General features: G+C 39.4%; 2 protein-coding genes and 1 long non-coding RNA gene across 4 annotated transcripts in view; 1 reads left to right on the top strand and 2 right to left on the bottom strand.

Annotated features, from left to right (window-relative positions):
- The window catches only part of ftr85 (finTRIM family, member 85), a 37,025-nt gene extending 16,504 nt beyond the window's left edge, over nucleotides 1-20,521 (top strand). For both annotated transcript variants that reach the window (XM_055186178.2, XM_055186179.2), the window contains 5 exons: nucleotides 7,743-7,838; nucleotides 8,103-8,336; nucleotides 8,419-8,578; nucleotides 17,645-17,704; nucleotides 17,996-20,521. In XM_055186178.2, the coding sequence (XP_055042153.2) occupies nucleotides 7,743-7,838; nucleotides 8,103-8,336; nucleotides 8,419-8,578; nucleotides 17,645-17,704; nucleotides 17,996-18,540 (1,095 nt within the window). In that variant the 3' untranslated portion in view covers nucleotides 18,541-20,521. The remainder of the gene's footprint in view (nucleotides 1-7,742; nucleotides 7,839-8,102; nucleotides 8,337-8,418; nucleotides 8,579-17,644; nucleotides 17,705-17,995) is intronic.
- Nucleotides 8,249-11,352, bottom strand: LOC141350554 (uncharacterized). Its single transcript, XR_012358609.1, has 3 exons — nucleotides 11,103-11,352; nucleotides 10,895-10,951; nucleotides 8,249-8,541 (listed from the first exon to the last, which is right to left on the bottom strand). It is a non-coding gene; the product is annotated as an uncharacterized lncRNA (long non-coding RNA).
- A 1,592-nt stretch (nucleotides 20,522-22,113) lies between the features above and the next one.
- LOC129429750 (transmembrane protein 205) lies at nucleotides 22,114-25,757 on the bottom strand. The gene is made up of 4 exons (XM_055186641.2): nucleotides 25,616-25,757; nucleotides 24,633-24,765; nucleotides 24,319-24,482; nucleotides 22,114-23,196 (listed from the first exon to the last, which is right to left on the bottom strand). Exons 2-4 carry the CDS (start codon nucleotides 24,730-24,732, stop codon nucleotides 22,894-22,896), a joined length of 567 nt encoding a protein of 188 aa, XP_055042616.1. The 5' UTR covers nucleotides 24,733-24,765; nucleotides 25,616-25,757; the 3' UTR covers nucleotides 22,114-22,893.
- Between the last annotated feature and the right edge of the window lie 608 nt (nucleotides 25,758-26,365).

Below are 26,365 nucleotides of genomic sequence, written 5' to 3'. Positions count from 1 at the left end.
AAAATATTACATACACTCTCAGAAGAAAAAGTATAAAAGCTGTCACTGGGGGGAAGCCTTTAAAAAAAGAACACATTTGTACCTAAAAAGTGCATAGACCTCACGAGTACATGTACCTAATTAGGAACTTTTCAATGCATCCCAGTGACAGCTTTTGTACCTTTTCTTCTGAGAGTGTACCTACAGCAGGGGTCGGCAAGTAACTTTGGCCGCGGGCCAATATTTTTTTTAGCCAGTAGATGGCGGGCCAACTGTTGTTGGCACACTTACGTCTTATTTTGAATTAGCCTAGTATAGGCTATCTGATCTTTTGTCAAGAAACATTGTCTTTATTTCCTATTTAAAAGACGAAAGACGGCATTAAAAAATGCTAAAAATATGGTAATGGGTCTGTGTATCATTCGTTCAATCGTTTTTTTTTTTCAAATTAAAAACAAAAATGAAAAAATTAACCACCACGGGTTTTCTGATTGTGTGCTCAGATAAAAAAATTAATTACGGGATTAGACATTTTTTTATTTGGCTCCTTTATAGGCATAATATATCAATGAAATCATTTTAAACAGATCAAGTACAATAGTGGTAATATTACAGGCATTTATGCTCTCATGAAATACTCTTACAGTCCGACTTTTGAACTATTCCTTTTTTTATTAATATTTAACCGGGACACACACATACACACCTAAGGTTTAAGGAGGTCTCCGCTGGACTGTTTTTTGTCCAGCTCCGACAAGGTTCTATTCATAGATTCATTTGTGTTCACCCGCTTTATTTCCCGACCTGACGGGTCCGCAAAACTTAACGTCACGTTTCGTTTCCAGAATCTCACATTCAAATGTCTCTAACGAAAAGAGACAGATAATTTTAAATGTTATACAAAAATTGTGTTCGTGCCAATAAAAATATTATTTTAACATTGTATTCATTGTATTTATAATGAAATATAAATAATAAATTAAATAGGACAAAACCTCTCACTCAAATTTCTCACCATCATAAACCGAGTTGGTTGCGGAGTTGCTGTTCAAATTGCTGAACATCCTCCTTTGCCAAATTTATAACGTTTCAAACGGAGGTAAAGATCAAAGAACTATGCGTTAGGAAAATTAATAATGGCTTTATTTTAATAGACATGTAAAACCATATTTTGGCGGATTACTTTCATTTTTTTAACGAATTTACCTGCCCATTTAGTCTTAATAATTAACGGTAAACGAACTTGACTTGCTGTTTTCGAAGGCAGGTCGAACCTTAGGTCGGGCGCTCGAGCCCCAAGTTCAAGTAGCAGAAAACAACAGTATTCCTTTCAAATCTACTTTAAAAGTGTATTAGTTAAAATATTATTGCAGTAAAAGAGTTTATTTTTATCATATTTTGTAGTGGTTTCTAAAAGCCAGCAATTACTTTTCAGTAATTTGCAATGTCACGGAGTTTAACGTCTTCACGCGTGATGAATTGACATGATTTACGAGGTAAATTTGCAAATGATTCATGAAGTCATACCTCTGCAATTATTTGATCGATTGTGTTTTAGAAGTATGCTCAAACTCTAATGACAGTTATGATCGCGGATGCGCTGGTAGAGAAAGAGAACGAGAAAAAGCGGCCCGTTAAGATAGCTATTATACGCATTTTTTTCAGGACATTCTTGCTATTTGTCAGTGTAGCAATAAATAATAATAATAATAATAATATACGCGAATAAATAATAATGAAAAAAGTTCAAAAGTCGGACTGTAAGCGAATGAGACTTACAGGAAAGCATGGTTGCTATTCAAACCCTTATTAAAACCCTTATTAAAATGTAATCTGTTAGTACCTGATCTGTTTAAATTTATTTCATTGGTATATGTCTGCTAAGGTGTTCAATTAAAATTTGTCCGAACCCGTTTTCATTCATTTTTTTATTTTTGATCTGAGCGCACATTCAGAAAACGAGTCGTTTGATTTTAGTTCAGGAAATAAATAATAGAAAAACAAGTCGTTTTTCTTTATTTTCTTTTTGGTTTTGATTTGAAAAAACGAATGAAGGAATGATACACGGGGACATTTTTGTAAACTGTTATTGTAAAATAAAAAAGTCTGATTAAAATAAAAATAAAAAACGGACTTCAAATTAATCCGGCGGGCCAGAAAATATTGCTGGCGGGCCACTTTTGGCCCGCGGGCCGCCAGTTGCCGACCCCTGACCTACAGTAAACAATACCATTGAAGAACCATTTTTGGTTGGATGGTTGCATAAGTAAGGGATAATGTATATGCAGCCAGTTGTTCTGGCAGAAATAAGCACTGGTCAGATGATCTTATCACACTGAAGGGGCTCACTCTAAAAAAATATTGGGTTGTTTTTAACCCAGGGCTGGGTAGCTATAGGAGGGAGCACATTTCTGGGTTGAAGTGGCCCAAATGATGGGTTGTTTTAACCCAACTGCTGGGTTGTTTTAACATGGTTAAAACACCCAGTGTTGCTGTACAGAGACTCTGCTGACAACAGAGTCGCTACCGCTGGCATCACAGTCAGAACCGGGAGGAAATGGCGAGCGCAAGAAGCAGTCGACCAGGCAGAGGCAAAACTGAGACATAGCGTCTTAGTAGGCTCTGTGGCAGTGGGAAGAGCTGGTTTAGGTAGTCACACAAGACCACGGTACGACAAAGCCCAAGGAACAGAGAGACGCCAGATGGTGCAGAGAGAGATTCGTGCTGAGGTGGAGGAGGAGCGCCTAAGTAAGACTGTGGCAATGCGCCAACAAGGGGCCTGGGTCAATTGGGATCATGCGGCTGTCAGGAGGATCACCTGGACAGAACTATGGAAGTCTGAACCCGCAAGACTTAAGTTCCTGATTCAGTCGGTGTATGATGTCCTCCCAAGTCCATCTAACCTACATACCTGGGGCCTAGCAGAAACACCAGCATGCCCCCTGTGCCCGGCTCTTGGTTCCTTGGAGCACATCCTGAGTTGCTGCCCTAAAGCACTAGGAGAGGGGAGATACACGTGGCGCCATAACCAGGTGCTAAAGGTAGTAGCGGACACCATTTTCACCGCAATCCAGGAGTCTAAACACCTAGTCCCAGTGAAGCACAACATCTCCTTTGTTAGGACAGGGGAGAAACCTCAGGGAGTACGTAAGGCCTCAACTGGACTGCTAGCCACGGCCCGAGATTGGAAGCTGCATGCTGACCTTGGGAGGCAGTTAAAGTTTCCAGAGCACATAGCAAGGACGTCACAGAGGCCAGACCTGGTCTTAACATCAGACTCAACAAAGCAAGTTGTGCTAATGGAGCTTACTGTCCCCTGGGAGGATAGGATGGAGGAGGCTTTCGAAAGGAAGAAGGCCAAATATCTGGAGTTGGTTCAAGCATGCAGAGAGAGTGGATGGAGGGCCCGCTGTGAGCCAATTGAAGTGGGCTGCAGGGGCTTTCTAAGTCAATCTGTGCATCGGGCTTTCAGGCTCCTTGGCATTAGAGGGTTGCATGAAAGAAGAGCCACTAAAAACATCAGTGAGGCTGCCGAAAAAGCCTCAAGGTGGTTGTGGATCAAAAGGGGAGAAGTATGGAGTAGCGCGCTGCTTGGACACAAACCGGGGCCTGATCAACCCTGGTTGGGTCGCCCAGGTGAGGGTGTATGAAGATCAAAGACCCGAAACACCCTATGACCCTGGGTCCTTCACTGAAGATGTGTCCAAGCTGCACCCTTTAAGGTGTTTTCAAATCTAGCAAAACTGGCTTAGCCAGTGACTTCCAGGAAAGGCTGGATGACGACCGTGAAAGTATGGTGACGACTGGAGAGACAGTGGACAGCCCGGAGAGACGGCAATCGGTGCAGTAAAGGTTAGCACCCTGAGCTGCAGCTCCCGTGAGGGGGCAACCACATCTAGCTACAGAAAGCCCTACAGAAAGATACCCCCAGGGGTGCCCGAGAGGGGGGGAGGATGAGCACCCCAAACGGACGGATTTCACGGTACCAGATATACGCAATGGATTTTCGACGACGACAGCAACCTGTTTTTGTGGCAAGATTTGTAAGAACCTTAGAGGCCTGAGGATCCACCAGGCCAAGATGGGCTGCACAAGGAAGCAAGTGGAGCAACGCACAGAGCCAGTGCTAAGCACTGACCCTGGTGAGACGGAGGAGGAGCAGGAACCGGAGTCACCCCACAGTGTCCAGAACCTCCAGGCTCAACATGCTACACCTAGCAAACCATCAGAACACCGTCGGGTTTTATGGCCTGCTGCAAACAAGGAGGCCGAGTGGCAGCAGTTTGATGAGGATGTTGAGGCAACTCTAGAGGCATCATGCAGAGGAGAAGTTGATCAGCGACTGCAGTTGATGAGTACACTAATCATCACCATAGGCGCAGAGAGATTTGGCATCAAAGTACCGAAGGCTAAGAACATCGCTAGACCAAACCGGAGAGAGACCAAGATCTCCCAGCTCAGGAAAGAGCTGAAGGCCCTAAACCGTCAGTATAAGAGAGCGAGCGAGGAGGAAAAGCCAGCTCTGACAGAGCTCAGAGACATCCTGAGGCAGAAACTGATCACTCTACGGCGGGCTGAGAGGCACAGGAGGAGAGGCAGAGAGAGAGCTCGCAAACGAATGGCCTTCATTGCAAATCCCTTTAGCTTTGTTAAGCAGCTGCTGGGGCAGAAACGGAGTGGGACCCTGCAATGCCCAAAGGAGGAGGTCAATCAGTACCTCAGTGATAAATACAGTGACAGCAGGAGAGAGGAGAATCTGCCCACCTGCAGAGAGTTACCCACACCACCAGAACCCTCTTTCCAGTTTAACATCAAGGAGCCCACTTTGGCAGAGGTCAGGGACATCGTGCGAACTGCACGTACCAGCGCAGCTCCGGGACCAAGTGGAGTGCCATATAAAGTCTATAAGCATTGCCCGAGACTCTTGGAGAGGCTGTGGAGACTCATCAGGGTAGTATGGCGGAGAGGGAAGGTGGCCCAGCAATGGCGTCATGCAGAGGGTATTTGGATACCAAAGGAGGAGAATGCAAATGACATCACGCAGTTCCGCACCATCTCTCTACTCAGTGTGGAAGGCAAAATCTTTTTCAAGATTCTTGCCAACAGGTTATCGGAGTATCTCATGAGGAATTCCTACATAGACACCTCAGTGCAGAAGGGCGGAGTCCCAGGTATGCCGGGCTGTTTGGAACATACAGGAGTGATCACCCAGTTGATCCGGGAGGCGAGGGAAAATCGAGGAGACCTAGCAGTCCTCTGGCTTGACCTAGCCGACGCCTATGGATCAATTCCACACAAGCTGGTGACAACAGCTCTGTCGATACACCATATTCCTGAGAAGATTACAGAACTCATAAGGGACTACTACAGTAGTTTCAGCCTGAGATTCACCTCTGGAACAGTAACATCTGCGGGGCACCGCTTAGAGAAGGGCATTATCACCGGCTGCACCATATCAGTGGTATTATTTTCCCTAGCGATGAGCATGTTGGTCAAGGCTGCTGAGGTGGAATGCAGGGGCCCCCTGTCCAGATCCGGCATTCGCCCACCACCAATTCGAGCCTACATGGATGATCTGACGGTCACATCAACATCAGTGGCAGGGTGCAGGTGGCTCCTCCACGGTCTGGAAAGGATTACGGCATGGGCAAGAATGATGTTCAAGCCAGCCAAGTCCAGATCCTTGGTCCTGAGGAAGGGGAGAGTGGAGGACAAACACCGCTTTTACGTGGATGGAGTCATTATTCCAACAGTGTCAGAGAAGCCCGTGAAGAGCTTAGGGAAGATCTTTGACAGCACCCTGAAGGACAAGGTAGCGGTAGAGGCAGCCCACAGGGAGCTGAAGTCTTGGCTATCAGCGGTGGACAAGTCCGGCCTTCCAGGGAAGTTCAAGGCATGGATATACCAGCATGGTATCCTGCCACGTCTCCTGTGGCCACTTCTGATTTATGAAGTCCCAGTTTCACTTGTGGAGGGCTTTGAACGTAACATCAGCCAATACCTGCGTAGATGGCTGGGTCTGCCGAAGAGCCTGAGCAGCATTGCTCTGTATGGGCACAACAACAGGTTGCAGCTGCCTTTCACTGGCCTGACCGAGGAGTTTAAAGTCACAAGAGCCAGGGAGGTGTTGCTGTACAGAGACTCTGCTGACAACAGAGTCGCTACCGCTGGCATCACAGTCAGAACCGGGAGGAAATGGCGAGCGCAAGAAGCAGTCGACCAGGCAGAGGCAAAACTGAGACATAGCGTCTTAGTAGGCTCTGTGGCAGTGGGAAGAGCTGGTCTAGGTAGTCACACAAGACCACGGTACGACAAAGCCCAAGGAACAGAGAGACGCCAGATGGTGCAGAGAGAGATTCGTGCTGAGGTGGAGGAGGAGCGCCTAAGTAAGACTGTGGCAATGCGCCAACAAGGGGCCTGGGTCAATTGGGATCATGCGGCTGTCAGGAGGATCACCTGGACAGAACTATGGAAGTCTGAACCCGCAAGACTTAAGTTCCTGATTCAGTCTGTGTATGATGTCCTCCCAAGTCCATCTAACCTACATACCTGGAGCCTAGCAGAAACACCAGCATGCCCCCTGTGCCCGGCTCTTGGTTCCTTGGAGCACATCCTGAGTTGCTGCCCTAAAGCACTAGGAGAGGGGAGATACACGTGGCGCCATAACCAGGTGCTAAATGTAGTAGCGGACACCATTTTCACCGCAATCCAGGAGTCTAAACACCTAGTCCCAGTGAAGCACAACATCTCCTTTGTTAGGACAGGGGAGAAACCTCAGGGAGTACGTAAGGCCTCAACTGGACTGCTAGCCACGGCCCGAGATTGGAAGCTGCATGCTGACCTTGGGAGGCAGTTAAAGTTTCCAGAGCACATAGCAAGGACGTCACAGAGGCCAGACCTGGTCTTAACATCAGACTCAACAAAGCAAGTTGTGCTAATGGAGCTTACTGTCCCCTGGGAGGATAGGATGGAGGAGGCTTTCGAAAGGAAGAAGGCCAAATATCTGGAGTTGGTTCAAGCATGCAGAGAGAGTGGATGGAGGGCCCGCTGTGAGCCAATTGAAGTGGGCTGCAGGGGCTTTCTAAGTCAATCTGTGCATCGGGCTTTCAGGCTCCTTGGCATTAGAGGGTTGCATGAAAGAAGAGCCACTAAAAACATCAGTGAGGCTGCCGAAAAAGCCTCAAGGTGGTTGTGGATCAAAAGGGGAGAAGTATGGAGTAGCGCGCTGCTTGGACACAAACCGGGGCCTGATCAACCCTGGTTGGGTCGCCCAGGTGAGGGTGTATGAAGATCAAAGACCCGAAACACCCTATGACCCTGGGTCCTTCACTGAAGATGTGTCCAAGCTGCACCCTTTAAGGTGTTTTCAAATCTAGTTATTGTAATTATAATAATAGGTAATACTATTACCTATTATTATAATTACAAGAACTACAACAATGACTTACAATAACTATTGAGGAGTTGCTTTAAATTATAAAAATGTTGAATTAGTTATTTCAACTTTAATTTTATAATGTATAACTTCTCACTAGTCAAGAATGTTGAAATTAATTGGGATTTCAATTTGAGTAAACTTTTAAAAAATAAACTTAAGGAGTTTTTACAGTGTAATTAATTCATTAATCATTGCCCCAAAGGCTAAGAATATTCATGGTTTAACTTAATTTGTCTGCAGATGCTCCATGGTTTAATAACATTCTGACATTTTTTTGCTTCTTTGTGATAAGTTTTCTTCTTGTATATCATATTATGTCTTAAAGCAAGAGCTGAAACAATCACAGAGAAAGTGTCAGCAAAAAATAAAGGAGCGCGAGGCAGAGCTGCAGCAGCTGAGTCAAGCTGTTCTCTCTCTCAGGGTAAGTAAAGACTTTTATCGACCTCATGGTTTTACCCACACTCTTAATAATAAAGCTTCTGTATGGGTCTCTTTAAAGTAATGAACCATACAGAAGAACAATATTTAGTTATTTGAGGAACTGTTAGGTCAAAACTTCTTAAAAAGAACTTACCTTAGAAACTTTTGTGCAATTGAGTTTTGTGAATGTTAAAGGTTCTTTATTTTTAAAAGTGCCATATCTTTATTTTATAATTTCTTAAATGTTTAATGCATTCTTAAACAGAGTTCTGCCAAGTCAGCAGTGGAAGAGACAGAGAAGATCTTCAGTGAACTGATTCAGTCGATTGAGTTTCTGTGTTCAGAGCTGATAGAGATGATTAATGTGAAGGAGCAGATGGATTTAGATGAGGCACATGGATTCATGGAAAAACTAGAGCAGGAGATTGCAGAGATGAAGAGAAGAGATGCAGAATATGATCTGCTTTTACAACTTGATGATAAGACTCAGTTCCTGAAGGTAAAGTGAGTCATTCTGGTCATCTGCACAAAGTTGTGTGATTTCTTGCTAACAGAGTTTTTACTTCGCTATATTCATTTAGAGTTACAATTCAGTGTGCAGTCTGCCAGGGTTGGAGAGCTCTCCTGAAATCCTGGTCAACCCAGACTTTTCCTTTGAGTTGGTGTCGAAAAAACTAACATATCTCAGTGAAGATGTCAAAAATCTGTGCCAGAGGAAATTGGAGAAATTATCAAAGAAAGGTAAGACAATGTGTAAAAAATTACATGAAACCAAGATGTCTGTTTTTAGAATGACATATACTATTCATGCTGCATACAGTATAGTTATTCTCAACATGGGGGCTGGGCCCACTAGAGCAGTAGTTCCCAACCTTTATTCCTTGCCACATCCCCGCCACCCCACATATAAGACAATCTGAGCCCCTCCAACCCTCTACATCCGGGGTAGGCAACGTCAGTGCTGGCGTGCTGATGTCCTGAAGAGTTTACACCACATTCCAATTATTATGCAAATGCCATTTTTATTTTTCCAATACAGTCAGTAAGTTTAGAAATTTTATTTTACCCTCAACACTTATATAAGAGTGTGGATGTTATTCTATTTAAATGAAATTAAAATGTTAAAAGATACTTTAATACTTTGAAAAATATGCTGTTCCAAATAATTAAGCAAGTTGTAGTTCTCCTACAATTTAAAAAAAGATCTTTCTAAAGAAAAAAAGGTCAAATTATTTCCTATAACAATTTATATTTGGTGGACCTAAACAAAAAATTATTGAACTATTATAAGATTTATAAGTGATTCACAGTAAAGAAAGATTTGACTATATAAAGGCTTTTTAAAATATTTTATAGGAAAAAATATTAGGAAAAGGCAGCAATAAAAAGCCAAAGTTAAGAAGCAAACATCCAATAGAGGATCCTTTAGTGCATAAAGCTGTATTTAACTCCTCCAATCCAAAACTTGCAAAAATAAAACATTTGCTATGAGCTCAGAATACAAGACGACATAATACACTGAATAGTACAGATGAATGCCATTCTGGATTGTTGGTAAATAGCCACTATGTTCAAACAAGGGTGTTTTCATTTTAAATAAACCAAACCCAGTTCACTTAAAGTGAACCAGAAAAGGACCTAGCCGAATGTGACCTCAGTCCATTTGGTCTTAACAATAATTGGACTCAAAAGAGAACCCAGTTTTTTGTCCTCTTCAGAACTGAAGTGATCTCAGACCCTTTCTTGTTCACATCACAACTCAGACCCCAGCTTTCTGTGCAGCAGTTTATTTTGATACAATGTCAAAACGACACCTGGAACCTCATTGATTTCACATATCAAAAAGAAATCGAACCACAAAAGAACCCAAAAGCGAACAGTACTCAGGCCACCTCCGTACGTGGTCTGAGTTCGTTTCACTTTTGGGTCCTTTTAAGGGGGTAACGGTTTGTTCACATATACACCCTGAACTGCTCCGAGAGCGTTTGTAGGGCTCAAATGAACTAGGTGTGAAAACACCCTAACATTGAGGAGAGGTGACAGAGTAATGATTTGGACTGGAATATTGGGAAATAATATGGTAGGTTCCTTTATGGTCCCTGAGGGGGTCAAAATGACATACCGTTTTTGAAGCACTGCTACATGGGCGGAGTGATTTGCACAACTCTGACCGAAGTCTCTGCTCCTCACCAGGGGCTTCTCAGGTGCTGTGAGCAAATCACTCCACCCAAGTAGCAGTGCTTCGTCTTCAGGGAATATAGTTCCCAGTATGTATACTGTTAAAAGATCGCTGTGTCTCATATCACCTTGTTATTTGTACACGGTGTGACTATACAAATCATAACATATAAATAGGAAAATGTTTGCGTTATTTTGTCACTTATTGGGAGCAGTATGCTAGCTGAGGCCATTCACTTCCAGACTTTGTGCTAAGCTAAGCTAGCGGGGGCTACGTCAGACAGAGTTACAGCAGGCACGGAGATGAGAAAGGTATGTATTGACTTATCTAACTCTGGGGGATACGGTGAATAAGTTAAATTCCCAAAATCTGGGCGTGTTCCTTTAAGATATGTCACTGCAAGATATTTTCAGTTTGGACAGCTCTTACATTTATTTTAGTCTAGGGCTAGTCTAATCCCTGTCCGGGAAACCGCCCCATAGTGTTTCCAGCTTGGTAATTGTTTGCTAATTGAGCCTAAGCTGTGCTGACTTGAGTGAACAGTATTGAATGCTAGTACTTTCCATATGACCAGATGGTATAAGCACTGAGAAATGTAGGAATGTGTGTGTAGAGTTTTGTGTGTAGAGCAAAATGATTGTGCTTCTTGAAAAAGGCCGTTTTGGTTTTGAAATTTTAGTTCAAAAGCCTGGTTATAGTGTTTAAGCAATCGAGAAAAACAAAATATAAGATATATATAAGATAGTCAACAAATATAAGATATAAAAAGATTCTTAAAAAACTAAACTCAGCCCTGAATTTACTTAAATTCTTAAACCTTTTGCTCTTATTCTACTGTTCCACACCTAATTACATTAAAATACAGAAGATTCACTTACCTCTGAACAAACTCTTTCCTCAATGGAAAATGTCCTGAAATTTCCTTCCTAAATGTCCTGAACAGAAAGTACAATTGTTACTGATCTGGATACAATCTTTTATTCTGTGTGGGCATGTGTGGTAGTGTGACAGTGTTGTATGTGGGAATTGTGTATGAGTGTATACATGGGAATTTAAAGAAACTATAGTGGTAAAGTACAAACTTACCGAACATTATGTGCTTGGGTGTGTCTGGTATCACCCGTTGTGCCTCCACATCTGCCCTAACTCCTGAAAAGGGCAAGGACACTCAGGTAAACTACAAATAAAAAGTGATTATCCACATTCCTGTTTACTTTTACATGTGACGTGAAAGCATTTAATATTGCAGTCGAAAAAATACATGACTTGTAACTCGTAACTGTACACCCTGTACTTGCCTGGATCCTTTAAAAGATGATCCATTTTACCCAATCAAGCTTACAAGCAATGGTAAGACTGTAGCCATAGAAATAAGTAGACATTGTGGAGGAAATGGTGAAAGAAAATTTAGTAACACTTTACTATAAGGGTTTATTCCTTTGTTAATGCCTTAGCTAACAATGAACAATATATTTTACAACATTAATAATATTTGATAATGTTCATTGTGCATTAACAAATGTGAACAGAGACAAATTGATTGATTTAAAAAATGTATTAAGCATTTAAATTTTATATATATATATATATATATATATATATATATATATATAGTGCTGCACAATTAATCGCATCGCAATCGCGATGTCAGCCTCTGCGATTATATGACAGCAAAATGTTGCAATTATATTAAACAAATAAATGTGTGGACTTGTTAACACAAACTTTCTGATAACAGTTTGATGATTTTCCTTGCTGTTTAAAAAAAGAAAGAAAAACAAACAAAAAAGGCAGTGCACGTGTGGCATGCACGTGTGTGGTGTGCGTCGTCACTTATACCAGAGCGAAGATGAATGCAGAGGAGGTTGACAGTGATCTGGTAGCTAAAAAAAAACTCTATGGGCCCTATTGTAACGATCTAAGCGCATTGTCTAAAGCGCACAGCGCAACGTGTAAATGGGCGTGTCCGAATCTACTTTTGCTAATTTAACGACGGGAAAAATGGTTTGTGCGCCGAGCGCATGGTCGAAAAGGGTTGGTCCTATTGTAATGGGAGTATTTTGGGCGTAACGTGCAGTAAACCAATGAGAGTCTCAGCTCTCATCCCCTTTAAACACAAGTTGCGCTGGCGCTATGTCTAATCCCCATTTAGATGACGAACTTTGTAAACTGAAAAACTAAGCAGAGGAAGAAGATCCACAGTTTAAGATTAATGTTAAATAATTGTGTTGTTTTACACGTGTATTGAAAATTTTATTTTTTTATTAAAACCTTTAAAACCCGTTTTCTTTTAGTCATGGAAGTAAAAAAGCAGGCTTGTAATTGCTTTAAATGTATGGCTATCCAATATCATCAAAAAATAATTTACAAGTATGTAAGAAAAGGTTTGTACTCTAAAAATACTTTATTTGTAACAAACAGGAGATAAAGAATTTACAAACGGCTCTCTGCGCGTTTCAGCACTTTGGACAGCGTTTTTTTAGCAAAGAGTTTTTTTAAGCATTACTTAAAAATGTCTCTCATCTCACCATATCCACAGGTACAGAGTCATCATATACAATAAATCCGTGAGGTAGCATTTAAAAAAAACATTTAAAAACAGATGCATTTGTTTAAAGCAAAGCATTTATTTACTTATAGGCTGCAGGTGAAGCAGCTCTTTGTGCCTTCTAACGTCTCATAATCGGTCCTCATTTATGTCCAAGAGACTCAATAATAATCTTTTACATTCAATCCTTTAATCTTTCATATTTAAAAGCATTTTGGTGCTGCTGCGCATTCATGTACTTTGTGATAAGCAAACCCGCGTTGTCCTCCCGTTTATAGGCGCATATTACTAATGCGCTCTTTAAATAACATAAAACACATTGCGCCATTGACTTTAGACTTTAGACCAGGTTTTTGTTGGTCAATGGCGTAGTCTATTTTAGTTGCCTCAAAATAGCAACGCGCCAACAATGCGCCTGAACACACCTCGTTTTCAGACCAGAACGCCCATGGGCGCAAAAGGGGGCGCAAATGCATTTACTATTTAAACAACGCGGCGCTAAATGTGAAAATTAAGGGTGGAAACTAGCGAAAGACACTTGCGTCGCGCATTGCGCTGCATTGCGCCGGGTGTAAGATAGAGCCCTATGTCTGTTGTATGGCGGTATTTTGGATTTAGGATTACTGACACTGAGCAGTTGCTACATCACGTGGCAATACGAAAACGTTTCTAGTTTTATAAATACACATTTTAGCTAAACTGTGTGTGGATTTTCCTTAAAACCTATCAAGTTGACTCATGATACCATGTAGTATAATCGCAATCGCACATCGCAATATTAGCATCAATAACCGCAATGGGAAAAATTACCCAAATCGTGCAGCCCTAATATATACACATATATATACACCATATATATCATTCTGTTTATTATATGATGCATTCAGGAAATACCCTTCGAATATCGCGTTTGAAGATTTTCAGAAAAATAACTAAAAGTCAAATGTCAACTTTTGTCAGAATTGGGTTTTTATTAAATTATTATTCTATAACATCTTGTCTACAGAAAATATCTCGTTTACTGCAGAAAATGGCGATTTATAGTGACAAGGGCCTCTTTAATGTTTAACCCGGACCGGCGGCGGTGTAACACGGACGGACTAGTTCACACAAAGGTTTTTTTACAAAGTTTGTAACTGCTCACTTTAAGGATAAACATGATTGTCTCAATCTGAGCAATCCTGGTGTTATAATGGACTATTTTACATCCAGAGATGATCATATGACAGAGACGAGAAGACAAAGTCATGCTATTATGCAAATGAAGAGCCCACTCTCCTTTCGTGCATTGATTTGAGGTGTTTTGAAAACTTATACTGCATGTAATGCATCTGAAGTGGTGGAAACAATATGCCATACAAAATGTACTGGACAACTTATTAGCTGATATACCCTAATAATAACAACAATAAGCGCGGCAATCATTCATCTGATAGTAAGATGAGCCCAGAGGGTATTGCACAAAAGCAAGATAAGGGATTAAGCAGGGATTTTCCAGTTATCCTGGCTGAATTTAGCCCTGACTCGGTTGCATGAAGAGAGGCTTAATTAATCTACATTAAGTTACTATGGACTTTCTGAGGGAGATTGAAACTTTGTTGGTGACCATTTTCTCTCTCATTGCACGTATAAAACAATATGACAAACTATTGACAAAATTCTTATATTAAATATTAAGTTTTCCTGAAACAGGAAATATACCAAACTTACCGAACTGACAGAAATCAATCGTCCTCCTTCAGCTGCAGCCAGGAGTTGTGCTCTCCCTCCCTCTGTGTGATTTGACGTTGGCGCACTTTCTCTGATTACACTAACCCTGTATTATTGCCTGCCACATTACAGCAATGGCTACGGCAAGGTTACATCAAGACCAAAATATACTGTACAATTTTCCTGCTCAAACAAATTTACCTAGAATGCATTATGAACTGCAGTACTTTACTGTAATGTACACACACAGTATAGTACTGTGAATTTTTACAGTAATGTACTGCTAAATCTACAGCGACATCAGCGTCTTCAAGTGAAATAAAGACAACACCTATAAGCTTACAAGTTTAATGAATGGGAGAGTTAAAGTCATGTAAAAAATATGCTCATATATTATTATGTAACTTGTGTAAAAAGTGTTGGGAAAGTTACTTCCAAAGTGTAATAAATTATATATTACAAATTTGAAAGTAATTAGTTACATTACAATATTACTGTCTCTGAACTGTAATGAGTTACACTACTTTTGCATTACTTTTGAGTTACTTTCATCAAAATATACAGAAGTATGACTAGGCATTATAAAATGTTAAAATGTAGTTTATTGCTGCTTATAAATCTAGAAGTTATGTGTTGGCCCTTGAGCTTTGAATAGGCACAGTGAAGACTTTTGGCAAAATACAGTAACAATCCCTGTCAGAATCATAAACAGACAAATGATCTGGTAAAAGTCTGGTAAATCATGGTACACATACCAAACACAATAGAGCCCACTAAAATGCAACTTATAGCCTAATAACATGGAAAGACACACAACCTCTTTTCATTTCTATTCTTTAATTCACTTTAAATATAGATTCACAGCACAAACCTGGCATGTACTGGGTTGACACAACTTATCAAAAGGTGCTATGGGAGGATCAGGCCTTAAGGAATACAGCTCATTTCAGTACAATATAAAGATTACATATAGGCTAACATATAATTGCGTAATAAAACACAGATAAACAGAAGAACGCTGCTTTTTGTCAAACAATGAATATAGGCTACCATACAAAGGCATGTAAAAACTTTAAACAGTGTTGTTTAAATGTACTATATAGATAACCATGTTTAAGTCTACACTAATGTTATGTTGTATTTAGGTTGCTGTTTGTAATAAAACTGTAGTAGCATAGGTCGGAATAGCCTAGCAATCTATTATGTATAGCTATGGACTGTAACCAAAGCAACGTTAGCTTACCTTGTCATGTGTGATACTGGCAACATTTGTAAAAGTCTCTTTACTTCTGAAGTTCAAGCAGCATGGGAGACCGATAGAAACTCTCTGTTGCTTTTACTTGGTGCTCTCATTCGCAAAATGATGCGTGTGCGGACCTGATTGCGACCACTTTAGTCAATGCTTATACAGCCGCGGACTTTCCAGATTCGGCTCGACGCACCGCGTCCAAATTGCATTTCAAATACAAAGTTAAAGTAAAAATGAACATGTTGCATATGCAGCACGTGGAAACAGACATACAAACCACCTACTTCCATAGGCAAAGAGTACGAGAAGTAGTGATTTTCGCCCACTATATAGTATGGAAGTATGCGGTTTGGGACACAGACATATTTTACACGCAGCTTTTTCATGTGTGGATGCTGGTCGCGCGCATTGGTCAATAAATAAATAAATAACACGGTCTAATTTTGAAATGCATTGTTGTAACGCGCGTTACTAAGCCTGTAACGAGTAAAATATTACCAAAAATGTATTAGTAATGCGTTTTATTACTGCGTTACAGCAAAAACTAATATATTACTGTAATATTATATTTTGTAATGCGTTACCCCTTCCATTATATATTTACATTGTGTTTGTTTTGTGTCCATGCAGCACATTTGACAGATTTTTGGATCATTATAATCCATTATATCATTATAAATTTGGTGAAAGCTCATTCTGCATAATAATTTGGAACAGCATATTTAGCATATTTTTCAAAGTATTAAAGTATATTTTGACATTTTTATTTCATTTAAATAGAATAACATCCACACTGTCATAAAAGTGTTGAGGGTAAAATAAAATTTGTAAACTTGCTAACTGTATTGGAAAAATAAACAAAAATGGCATGTGCATAATAATTTGAAACGCGGTGTAGCCCCAGCTCTAATCAAGCACACCTAAACAAATAAAACCAGGTCTAAAGAGTCACCTGAAAATACAGGTAGGTTGATTTTATCAGGATTGGAGCTAAAATCTGCAGGACATCAGCACTCCAGGACAGACGATGCCTATCCCTTCTTTTCATCAATCTTTCCTTTTGATTTTGACATTACGTTGAGATAGAGTGAGCAAAATTATTTATTTTATTTATTCTTTTTTATTTTAATAATTATTTTATATAAGATAATATTTTAACTACTTTATTTTTTATTATGATTTTTTTTAACTAAAAAATGGTTTAAATAAAATTATTGGTGGAACATTTTATGCATCTTTATTTGAGCTCAAAGCATATTGGTTCCCTCTCCCCCCAGTGACTTTCAGCACCCCACTAAGGGACACGGACCCCAGGTTGGGAACTACTGAGGGCCTCATTAGATTTCAGATGAATTGAAATGATAAGAAATAAGACAAAACCAGCATTAAAATAAGCTAAAACAACAAAAAATCTAGATATTTCTTATTTTTGTAACAAATATACATCTGTCTTCAATCCAAGCTCTAGGTTATTTTATTTGGTAATTGGAAATTGTGAGTGGGGGCTTCAAATTTGGTTCTGGACAATAATGCGAATGAAGTAGACTTAAAGCCCCAAAATTTTTTCATTTATAAATCTGCTCAATATAATGCATAGATATATCCTACACTAGATGTCGCCTTGGCTACGGCAGTTTATTGGAACGAATGAGCCGCCATCTTGAAACAGGGGAGTCCCTCCTCTTTAATGCATCAGCGTCAATGTAGGCAAAGTTGTAACGGAAATAAAATCACAATAAATGCGATTTTCTAGGGGGGTGGCGGTTCGTTCCAACGGTCAGACATGTATTCAGCATTGAGTCCAATGTAAGTAAATGTAAAGTTTTGATATTAAGAAGATCTACTTTTTCTAAATATAATGCATAGTGCAAGTAAGCCTAACATCCATAAGCAGAACAAAAGTCTGGCATCGTCCATGAATTCCAAGTACAGGTGGAGATAGTACCATTACTACTTCCTATGACAAGACCCCTGTTCCAAGATGGGGGCGGTTTTGACGCATGCTGAGAACCCCAAGGCGACATCTCGTGTACATATGTATATAATATACGTTGTGTGTTTAGAAAGATATGGTTAAAATGGTGTCTGTTTTACAATATTTGTTTTTATTTTTTGTTTTAGTAAAAAATCTCAAATTTATTCCAACCCCTGAGCCCAAAGTCAGAGAGGAATTTTTGGAATGTAAGTAATATGGGCACACACATGCAATCAAATATGCAAAAAAAAAACATATTGATGTACATTGTCAGAAACAAATGGTCAAAAAATGGTTCCTGTCACTGAGGTGGTACCCTTTCAAATATTAAATTTTTGCCCTTAAAGGTTGCATATCAGGTACATATTGGTACTGAATGTATGCATACTTTTTAAAGGGTACGGCCGAAGTGGCAGCTTGGGGCCATTTTGTTAATTTTTTACACATTTCATTTCTGTTTTATGCTATTTAACTCAATGTGTCTTTATACATATCAGATTCAGGTCCCCTGACTCTGGACCTTAACACAGCTCACAAAAATCTCAATGTGTGCACTGATAGCGGAGAGGTGACGTTCAGCAGATCCGCTCTGTCCGTTCCTGACCACCCAGAAAGATTTGATATCTATCATCAAGTCCTGTGCCGAGAGAGCGTCTGTGGGCGTTGTTACTTCGAGGCCGAGTGGAGCGGTAAAGGGCCTGTGCAAATAGCTATGTGCTACGATGAGATCAGCAGAAAAGGAATTGGTGGCTTATGTGCATTTGGACACAATGCCCAGTCCTGGAGTTTGGTGTGTTCTGATGATTCGTATGCATTTTGGCACGGCGGAAAAGAGACCAAGATTCCCAAAATGCATTGTTCTCGTAGGACTGGAGTTTATGTTGATTTCCATGTTGGGATTTTGGCATTTTACAGCATCACAGACACAATGAATCTAATCCACAGAATTCGGGTTACATTTACCCAACCGCTATATCCTGGTTTTAGGATTACCACTGGATCATGTCTGAGAATTTGCTATCCGCTTGTCTTGGAGGAGTAATGAAGTTTACATGCTCAACTGGTGAAGGAAAGTACTATCACTGTCAAGGTCACGAGTTCGATACCCAGAGAAAACACATACAACTAATAAAAAAGCTAGATTATTGTCAATTTAGCATGGAGTCAAAAAAGGAACGTACCCAGCCTAATTAAAAAAAAAATGTTTATATTTAAATTATATTTAAAATGTTTTTATATTTAAAATAACACAGCATTTTGGGTGGAAATAACCCAGCATAGGTTAATGGACAAGTTCGGTATTTTACACTTGGGGCCATGTTTTCGGATTGTTTGTGATGAGGTGGAGCGGTTTTGACTGAAATTTCGACGTATGCGGCTGCCCCGAGAATTTTCGGGTGGTCGTTGTTTCACCTCCCACCTCTATAGTGGCTGTATGGGTGCACTGGAACAATCCTTCCTAGAATGCATTAAACTTTTGTTTACAAAGACGAGTGGTCAGGGGTGTTCACTGATGTGATCACACGGGGATCGCTGCAGGAGATGCTTTCCAACAGGTGTTTTAGCATTCGTTGTAAACTTGTGGACCTATTTTTCCAAACGCCTTACACCCGTACATTCTTCTGCTGAGAGCTTAAATAATAGACACTCCAGCCCAGTTGGTGGCGATAATCCACCTTTGCCAATTGCAAGAATACAAACAAAGTCCCGGCGCGGAGTAATACCGTACCTCAAGTCAATGGAGTTGGACAAAACTACGCTAAAACCTGTTGGAGTGCATCTTTTGTAGCGATTTTTGTGTGAGCATGTCAGTGAACACCCCTGATCACTCGGTGAGTTTCACGTCTTTGTAGGCGAAAATGCATTTTGGGAGGGATTGTTCCTGTGCATCTAAAACCCGTTCTGGAGGTGGGAGGTGATACGGCAGACACCCGCAAATTCTCGGGCCAGCATCATGTGTCCAGGTTTCGGTCAAAATCGTTCTGTTTCATCATAAACAGTCTGAAAGGGGGGCTTTACGTGTAAAATACCAAACTTGTCCTTTAAATTACAACCCATTGTATTGGGTTTTTCCCTTTTTGACCCAATACTGGGTTGCAAAAAGCCAGTACTTACAAATGTAAGTCAATTTAAATGTACAGTATGGGTTTTTTAATGGTATCTAGCAGTGAGACCACTTATAATATAGTTATGTATATTATATTATATTGCATTACACATTGCACCTTTAAAGCATCTACTCAGTGCACTAATGTATATGCAAAATGTGCAGTAGAGTGCCTAAGCTGTTATCTACGTCAAAAATGGTCCCTAGCTGTCACTGGGGCGGTACCCTTTCAAAAAGTACACCTTTGCACTTAAAAGGTTCATATAAGTAGAGGTACAGTACTGTGTAAAAGTCTTAGGCCACCATGCCAGAATTAAATTTAGCCTATTGTTTTGTATAAAAATGTAAACTGATGTGTCAAGTTTTTAGGGTAAACTCCCCTTCCACTTGAGCAATAGCAGGAAACTGCAGGATCTCTTAAACCTAAATAAAATTAAATCTTACTTTCTAATTTTAAAGAAATTAGTCTTTTCAATTAATTCTGCTCAAGAACCCCCAAGATGTGTTTAGTGCCAAGATAGGTCACACCAAACACTGACAATGCCTAAAGAAGACATTTAATCTTGGATATTTTTTGTACATATTTCCTGGTTGTATCTTAATAAAAATAGATTGAAAAATAAATATGGATGACATTAAAACTTCTAAAACAACAAGTCTGGTGCTGGTGGCCTAAGACTTTTGCACAGTACTGTTCATATATTGGTACCAAATATTCAGACCTATTTAAAGGCTACTGCCCCAGTGACAGCTAGAGACCATTTTTTTCTTACAGTGTAGCACATATTGCATAATATAAACATGTTTTAATAAAACATTTTTGTAAAAGGCAAATTTATTAAGTATTGCTGTCACAAAATTTTAAAACATACACACACAGTTTTAAAATTAAATAGTTTGGCACTATAAGTATACAGTTACTTGTCAAACTGGTGTTTCTTGTCATATCTGTTACTATAATGTGTATTTTACAATGAACAAGATGTTGGCAAAACATCTGGGGACCGTTTTAATAAGGCAGGGACGCAGTGTACATCTTAAACGATTTTAAATCCATGGGAGACCACAGACATTGTATCAAACGATTAAAAACATAAACCTCAGAACGCACACACCACACACGCAGTAACACAAAGATTACAACATGACTTGAGAAAAACAAATGTTGTTCTTCCATGACACATGATAAAAGCACTTGTACAGTTGCCAAAGTGGATATTCTTTCTCAATACTCTTCATGTCATGTTTGTGGGTGCCTTGTTTCGGCTATAAAACCATGCAACATCCGGTTGAAACTTGCACGCTCTCACTGGCAGATGTCATGTCAGAGGCAGCCCGATCAAGAGTCGTAAATGTCGTTTTGAGATCGGGGAAGCAGCAACATAATCACAATTACACCACACACCGTTTTATTGTTTTTTTTTTTTACAAAATAATAACGGCTGCGGTTAAACACTAATCCTGTCACGCCCCCTTTCGATCACCGAGGGTGCAAATCGGGCAAAAATATTTAATATGTAAAAATTTGTTCTGAAAGAATCAACCTAGATATTTTTACATTTAGATATCAGTATGTTTTAATAAAAATCAGTTTTCCAAAATCTGTTTGACATCTACTACATTTATAACGTGGGCCTGATAATTACAAAAAAAAAAACATTAAAAAAAATTATTCATATAATAATTGATTTTATTTAGAGAAAAATTAACCCTTTGCCATACATTAAGCAACAGCACTACAATGAAATAGTATACAAATTAGATTTATTATATGCAATAGTTTACATAAACTAACAATGAACAATAACATTTTGAATTGTAATCTAATAAAACATTAAAATGTACATTTGAATTTGTTACCAAACCAGGAACCAACAACAAACAGTACTATATATTAACATTAACCAATAGTAACAACATGTTCCAAAATACATTTTCATTGTTAGTTCATGAAAGCTGCTGTAATGCATACAACTATATTGTGTTACTTCACATTAAAATAGCTTAATATTAATCCCAGATCAAAACACCATATAGCTCAATTACAAAAAAAAGAGATGCAATGAGAATTTCAATTACCTTTCGTTCAGACATAACACCTGTTAAAGCAACGTTTCTTCAGATGGTTAAATCAAACCCAGGAGGGAATCAATCTTCAGTGATCCGGTAATTCAGTAACACAGCATTAGGCTCAAAGATACTCTTGAGACATATGATCTACATTTCATTGTACTGAGCATATGTTATTCTGGATGATACAGACAGAGAAATCCAGTTAACACACCGGCTGCCACTTCATTTGCATTCATAAAATGTCCCTATTTACAAGGATGTACCCGAAGTTTCACCAGCATCTAAATGTGCACTGTTATGTAAGCCCTATAGAGGATATCACTGTGGAAGGCACTGAAACTTATATACAACAGGACACAGTCAGAGAGAAAGATGGACACATATAACACTTGAAAAGGTGTAGATAAGTGAATACAGTAACATTCCACAGCAAGGTGTAGCCACAACTGCATTTTTAATTTCCGAATACATATTTTATATGCCCACGAATGATTGCACATCATAAAACCATGATGTCAAGACATTGTGTCCTTCGCACACTCCCATGCAGTTCTGCTTACTGTCAGCAGCTGCTTACCTGCAAGGGCACAGCATGAAGACAAAGCACTTAAACAGGAGATAAACTAATTTGTGCCGCAACCAAGATCAATGTAATGCATGCAGAATCAGACAACGTACAATCGCATCTCGAAGTGTGTTTTAACATCAATATCTCTGACTGTTAACAATCAGCAGGACACAAAACAGTTTGAGAAGGTATTCATGGTTGTAGCTAATGCATTGATTCAATACTACGCCATATACACAGTATAAAAGTAAGAAGGCTGTGAGGCAGCTGGGCGTAAATCAAAAACGCCTGCATAACATGCGTGACTACATTTTGTCAAGAAACGGCTTTTAATTCAAGCCACATTTGAACAAAACACAACAGAATTGAATTGTAATTTCTCATTTTTTGATGTCATTGCTTTAATTTCTTCTCATTCACACACACTAGCTGTAACGTCTTCCCTTGTAAAAACATAATGAATACAAACAATAACTGTACATTACACACATTTAACAAATACATAAAAGACACAATCGTAACAATAATGACCAGATTTGTCAGGAGGTAATTCAGTACCTGAGAGCAGTTCATCAATGATGCAATTCAAGGGTTTTGCTTTGCATTGTGGGCATGTACACCATTCTGGAGGAGGAGCAGGATGGCGATTAAATTGTGGTGAGGTTCTCTGCCAGGTAATATAGACTGTATCCATTACATATGATACAACATAGGTTACACAGAGAGGAAAGCATGTGGTATAACCATAGACGGCCACTTAAACGTTTATACTTCTGGTCCGTCTCACAGAGCTTGGCATAGGCCTCCCGATTAGATGAGAGTCCAATGTCCTGACCCAACCCGCAGGCCTGCTCAATAAGGTGCATATCTGCCATAATCTCTGAGGTCATCTGACCAAACCACTGCGAATTCACTGCTGCCACGGTCACGCAGACAAAATAAATGAAGATCTGCGGAAAAAAATGTTTAAAGGATTGATTTTTAATTTAGCAGCCATCCACTACCTAAAAAAAGTTTAAAGGGATAGTTCACCCCAAAATGAAAAATAACAAATTTTTACTCACCCTAAAGCCACCCTAGGTGTTATGACTTTCTTTTTTCAGTCACAGAGTTATATTAGATCATTTCCTGGCTAATTGTAGCTTTATAATGGCATTGGATAGGCCCCCATTTGTAAAGCTCAAAAAAAGCGCATTCACATTTAAAAAATAATAATAATAATAATAATAATGCAAACAATTATATTAAATGTCTTCTGAGGTGAAGCGCTGGGTTTCTGTAACATTAGGTCAGAGGTCAGGCAGAGATCTCTCATAAACTATGGAAATCCTTACAAAAACCCATAGGACTATCAAATGGGGCACTATCCAATGCCATTATAAAGCTGAAAGAGCCAGTATATTATTAAACATCACTCAAACTGTGTTAGGCTAAAAAAAGTAATAAAGTATACACCTAGGATGGCTTGAGTAAAATATGAACTACTTTTCATTTTAGGATACTATTTTTTAAGTACTGTAAAAATATGAGGAATTCAGATGCAAAACCATGCAAGCTTTTTTGCAAAAAGGGCTAGAATACTTCTTTGGACAAGACATAGTAAACAGTTGCAAATTCACTAATGATGCAACTAAACAATGCTAATAACGAAAGTCAGAATATAAAATTAAAACTGAACCACACATTAGGGGGTGCTGTGATCCATGTGACTGCCAAATGCGGGTTGTACTCAGGTCCAAGTACTTACGAGGGACCACTTAGAGGACTTTGCTGAAAAACTGCCAACAAAGTGATATTTCTGAATAGCCTGATTAAGCGGATTTGAAGCGAATGTATTTAATGAACTTTCTTGTAAGAACCTTCAACTAAAATGTTATTTGGGTAACCAAAAATAGTTATTTGATGGCAATGAAACCACAAAGTTTGAGTAGTTCTACAAATATGTGAAAGTTAGTCTAGTGCGTTTTTCTATTGGGGTTCAAATCCTAACCTCATCTTTTTAATTGATCTTAATCCCCAAAAATGTTATCATCACAACTGGGCACAGCACTTCGCAACATAATGTTCAATACCTGAAAGGACTCTTTTTCATCCAACAGATCGCTGGGGTGGTACATGGCGAAAATAGTCAGGTTGAGGAAAGCGCACGCTGAGCCGATATGCAAGTAAAACGGGAAGAGCCTGCTCTGGATAAAGCCAAACGTGTGCCGGTTTAGATGATTATCCATTACAAATCCTAAATAAAACATCCAAACAACAAAAATAAAACAACAAACACTAGAAACTCAACAGTGCTTTACATATCAATTCATTAACAATTTATTTATGCATACAACTGAACCCTGCATTAATCTAGCATTTTACAACGAAAAAGGGACCTGCTTACCTGATATGAAGGTGACCCATATCTGCATTCCCCAAAAGGTGGAGAGGAATATGAGGTGAAGGAGTTTAACAGTGACGGAAGGCTCTCTGTCTGTTGTCATTTTCACCAGCCGGCCACACTCACTTCCACTAAACTGTTTTAAGGTGTAACAAAATTAAACAGATTATTAGCCTTATGCATCATTCATTTCATGTAAAATTTCACAAAAGTCTTATGTGTTGTACTTGATGTGATGTCACACCACATGTCACACCTTATGTTTAAACAATAGAGGTGGTGACCCTTCACCTACATGAGAAAGAGGACATACCAGTACAAAACAAACCTGGCTAAATAAGACCTAACAATAAATCTTACCTGTTAAACTGCTGTACTATATTATGCAGTGGGAAAAACAAGGTAACGTGACAAAGTAAAAAGGGTTACATGTAAAGTATAAGAGGCTGTTTATACACCATGTCCTGCAAGCCACGTATGTGTGTCAAAATCTAGACTGCATCACACGCGCGTACCGAACCTTATGAATTATGATTTTACGACAGTAACTCTAGTTTTAACTACATTTGTAGTAACCACTGCAACCACAAAGTTACCATCGTCTCAGTACAGAAATCAGTTTTATCATGACATTTGCAGCAAAGCTATGGTAATGCTGTAAATCAAACCGCCATGGTAGTTATACTGTAATTTTCATAAGAATGCAAAAATGTGGCACGCGCATATCATGCCCAAAAATGCAGTCTGGCAGGCAGCATTTGAGACACGGCCATGGTGTTTGAAACTGTAGCGACCTTCTTTCTAACAACAACGGAAAAGATTTATAATGTTTGAAATGACACCAAATAAACAAAGACACGCGCACACCAGAAGTCGATAGTGTTTGCAATTATATTGCGTCACGTTAAAGTAACACCCATGCAGTTTAATGAAAGATGTGAAATTATTACAGTTTATGCTACAGTTCACGCTGTCAAACTACTTACCGGACGATCACCCGTGACTGTGTATTCGATAGTGGCCAAGTTTTACTTGTCGCGGCCCGTGGGACACCATGAATGTACGAGAAGGAGGAACCGGTTTTCTGCAGTGACTCTCGAACTCATGATTCTAATTGGTCGGTTATTTTGACGGGCGTGGTTTATTTTGCCAGTCGAGCTGTTGGGGCGTGTTTTTGTGGGCGGGACTAAATAAGTCGAAGATGAATGGAAGATATTTTATTTTAATCGGATCTATACAAAATACTAATTTTAATATTAAAGCAATACTTGCACATATTACTTTAATCATCGCAGATATATTGTATTGTTTGTGTTTCTATCGTGGTTATTTTATTTGCATTTAGAATTCCAATAATAAAACGATTTTATTTTTTATATATTTTACTCATGTAATTTGGGTTTTGATGTGTCAGCACAGTTTTCACTACAGACTAATAGAGCTGTCAACCTGATAAAGATTTTAGACATTTATTTCAGTTCTTCTAACTGTAAATCAACACAAAACATTCACTCTGTCAGTCTCTTGACAGGACATGCTCAAACCGGTGAATTAATTAATGCTCTCCATGTCATTGGTCTGTAGTTAATGGGTGTGAATAAACAAAGGACATGGTGATTCTCTTGAGGTTTTTCTTCACTGTTTTGTCCTGCTGCTTTGGTTAACTTGCCCAGGGCATGAGTTTACAGCAATTACCATGTGCAACTGAAGGAGAACAAAATCTGTGGTTCTTGGAA

This window comes from Misgurnus anguillicaudatus, chromosome 18 (genome assembly GCF_027580225.2).
Source record: "Misgurnus anguillicaudatus chromosome 18, ASM2758022v2, whole genome shotgun sequence".
Taxonomy (NCBI): Eukaryota; Metazoa; Chordata; class Actinopteri; order Cypriniformes; family Cobitidae; genus Misgurnus; species Misgurnus anguillicaudatus.
Note: the sequence above shows the minus strand (reverse complement) of the source record. Positions and strands in the feature narration are given on the sequence as shown.

Bases quoted from the DNA above. Each gene is read 5' to 3' on its own strand.
- LOC129429750 (XM_055186641.2), bottom strand. From the start codon at position 24,732: ATGACAACAGACAGAGAGCCTTCCGTCACTGTTAAACTCCTTCACCTC. The intron at 24,483-24,632 runs GTAAGCAGGTCC...TGTTTTATTTAG, and splicing joins ATGGGTCACCTTCATATCAG to GATTTGTAATGGATAATCAT. The intron at 23,197-24,318 runs GTATTGAACATT...TTTTTTCCGCAG, and splicing joins ATGAAAAAGAGTCCTTTCAG to ATCTTCATTTATTTTGTCTG.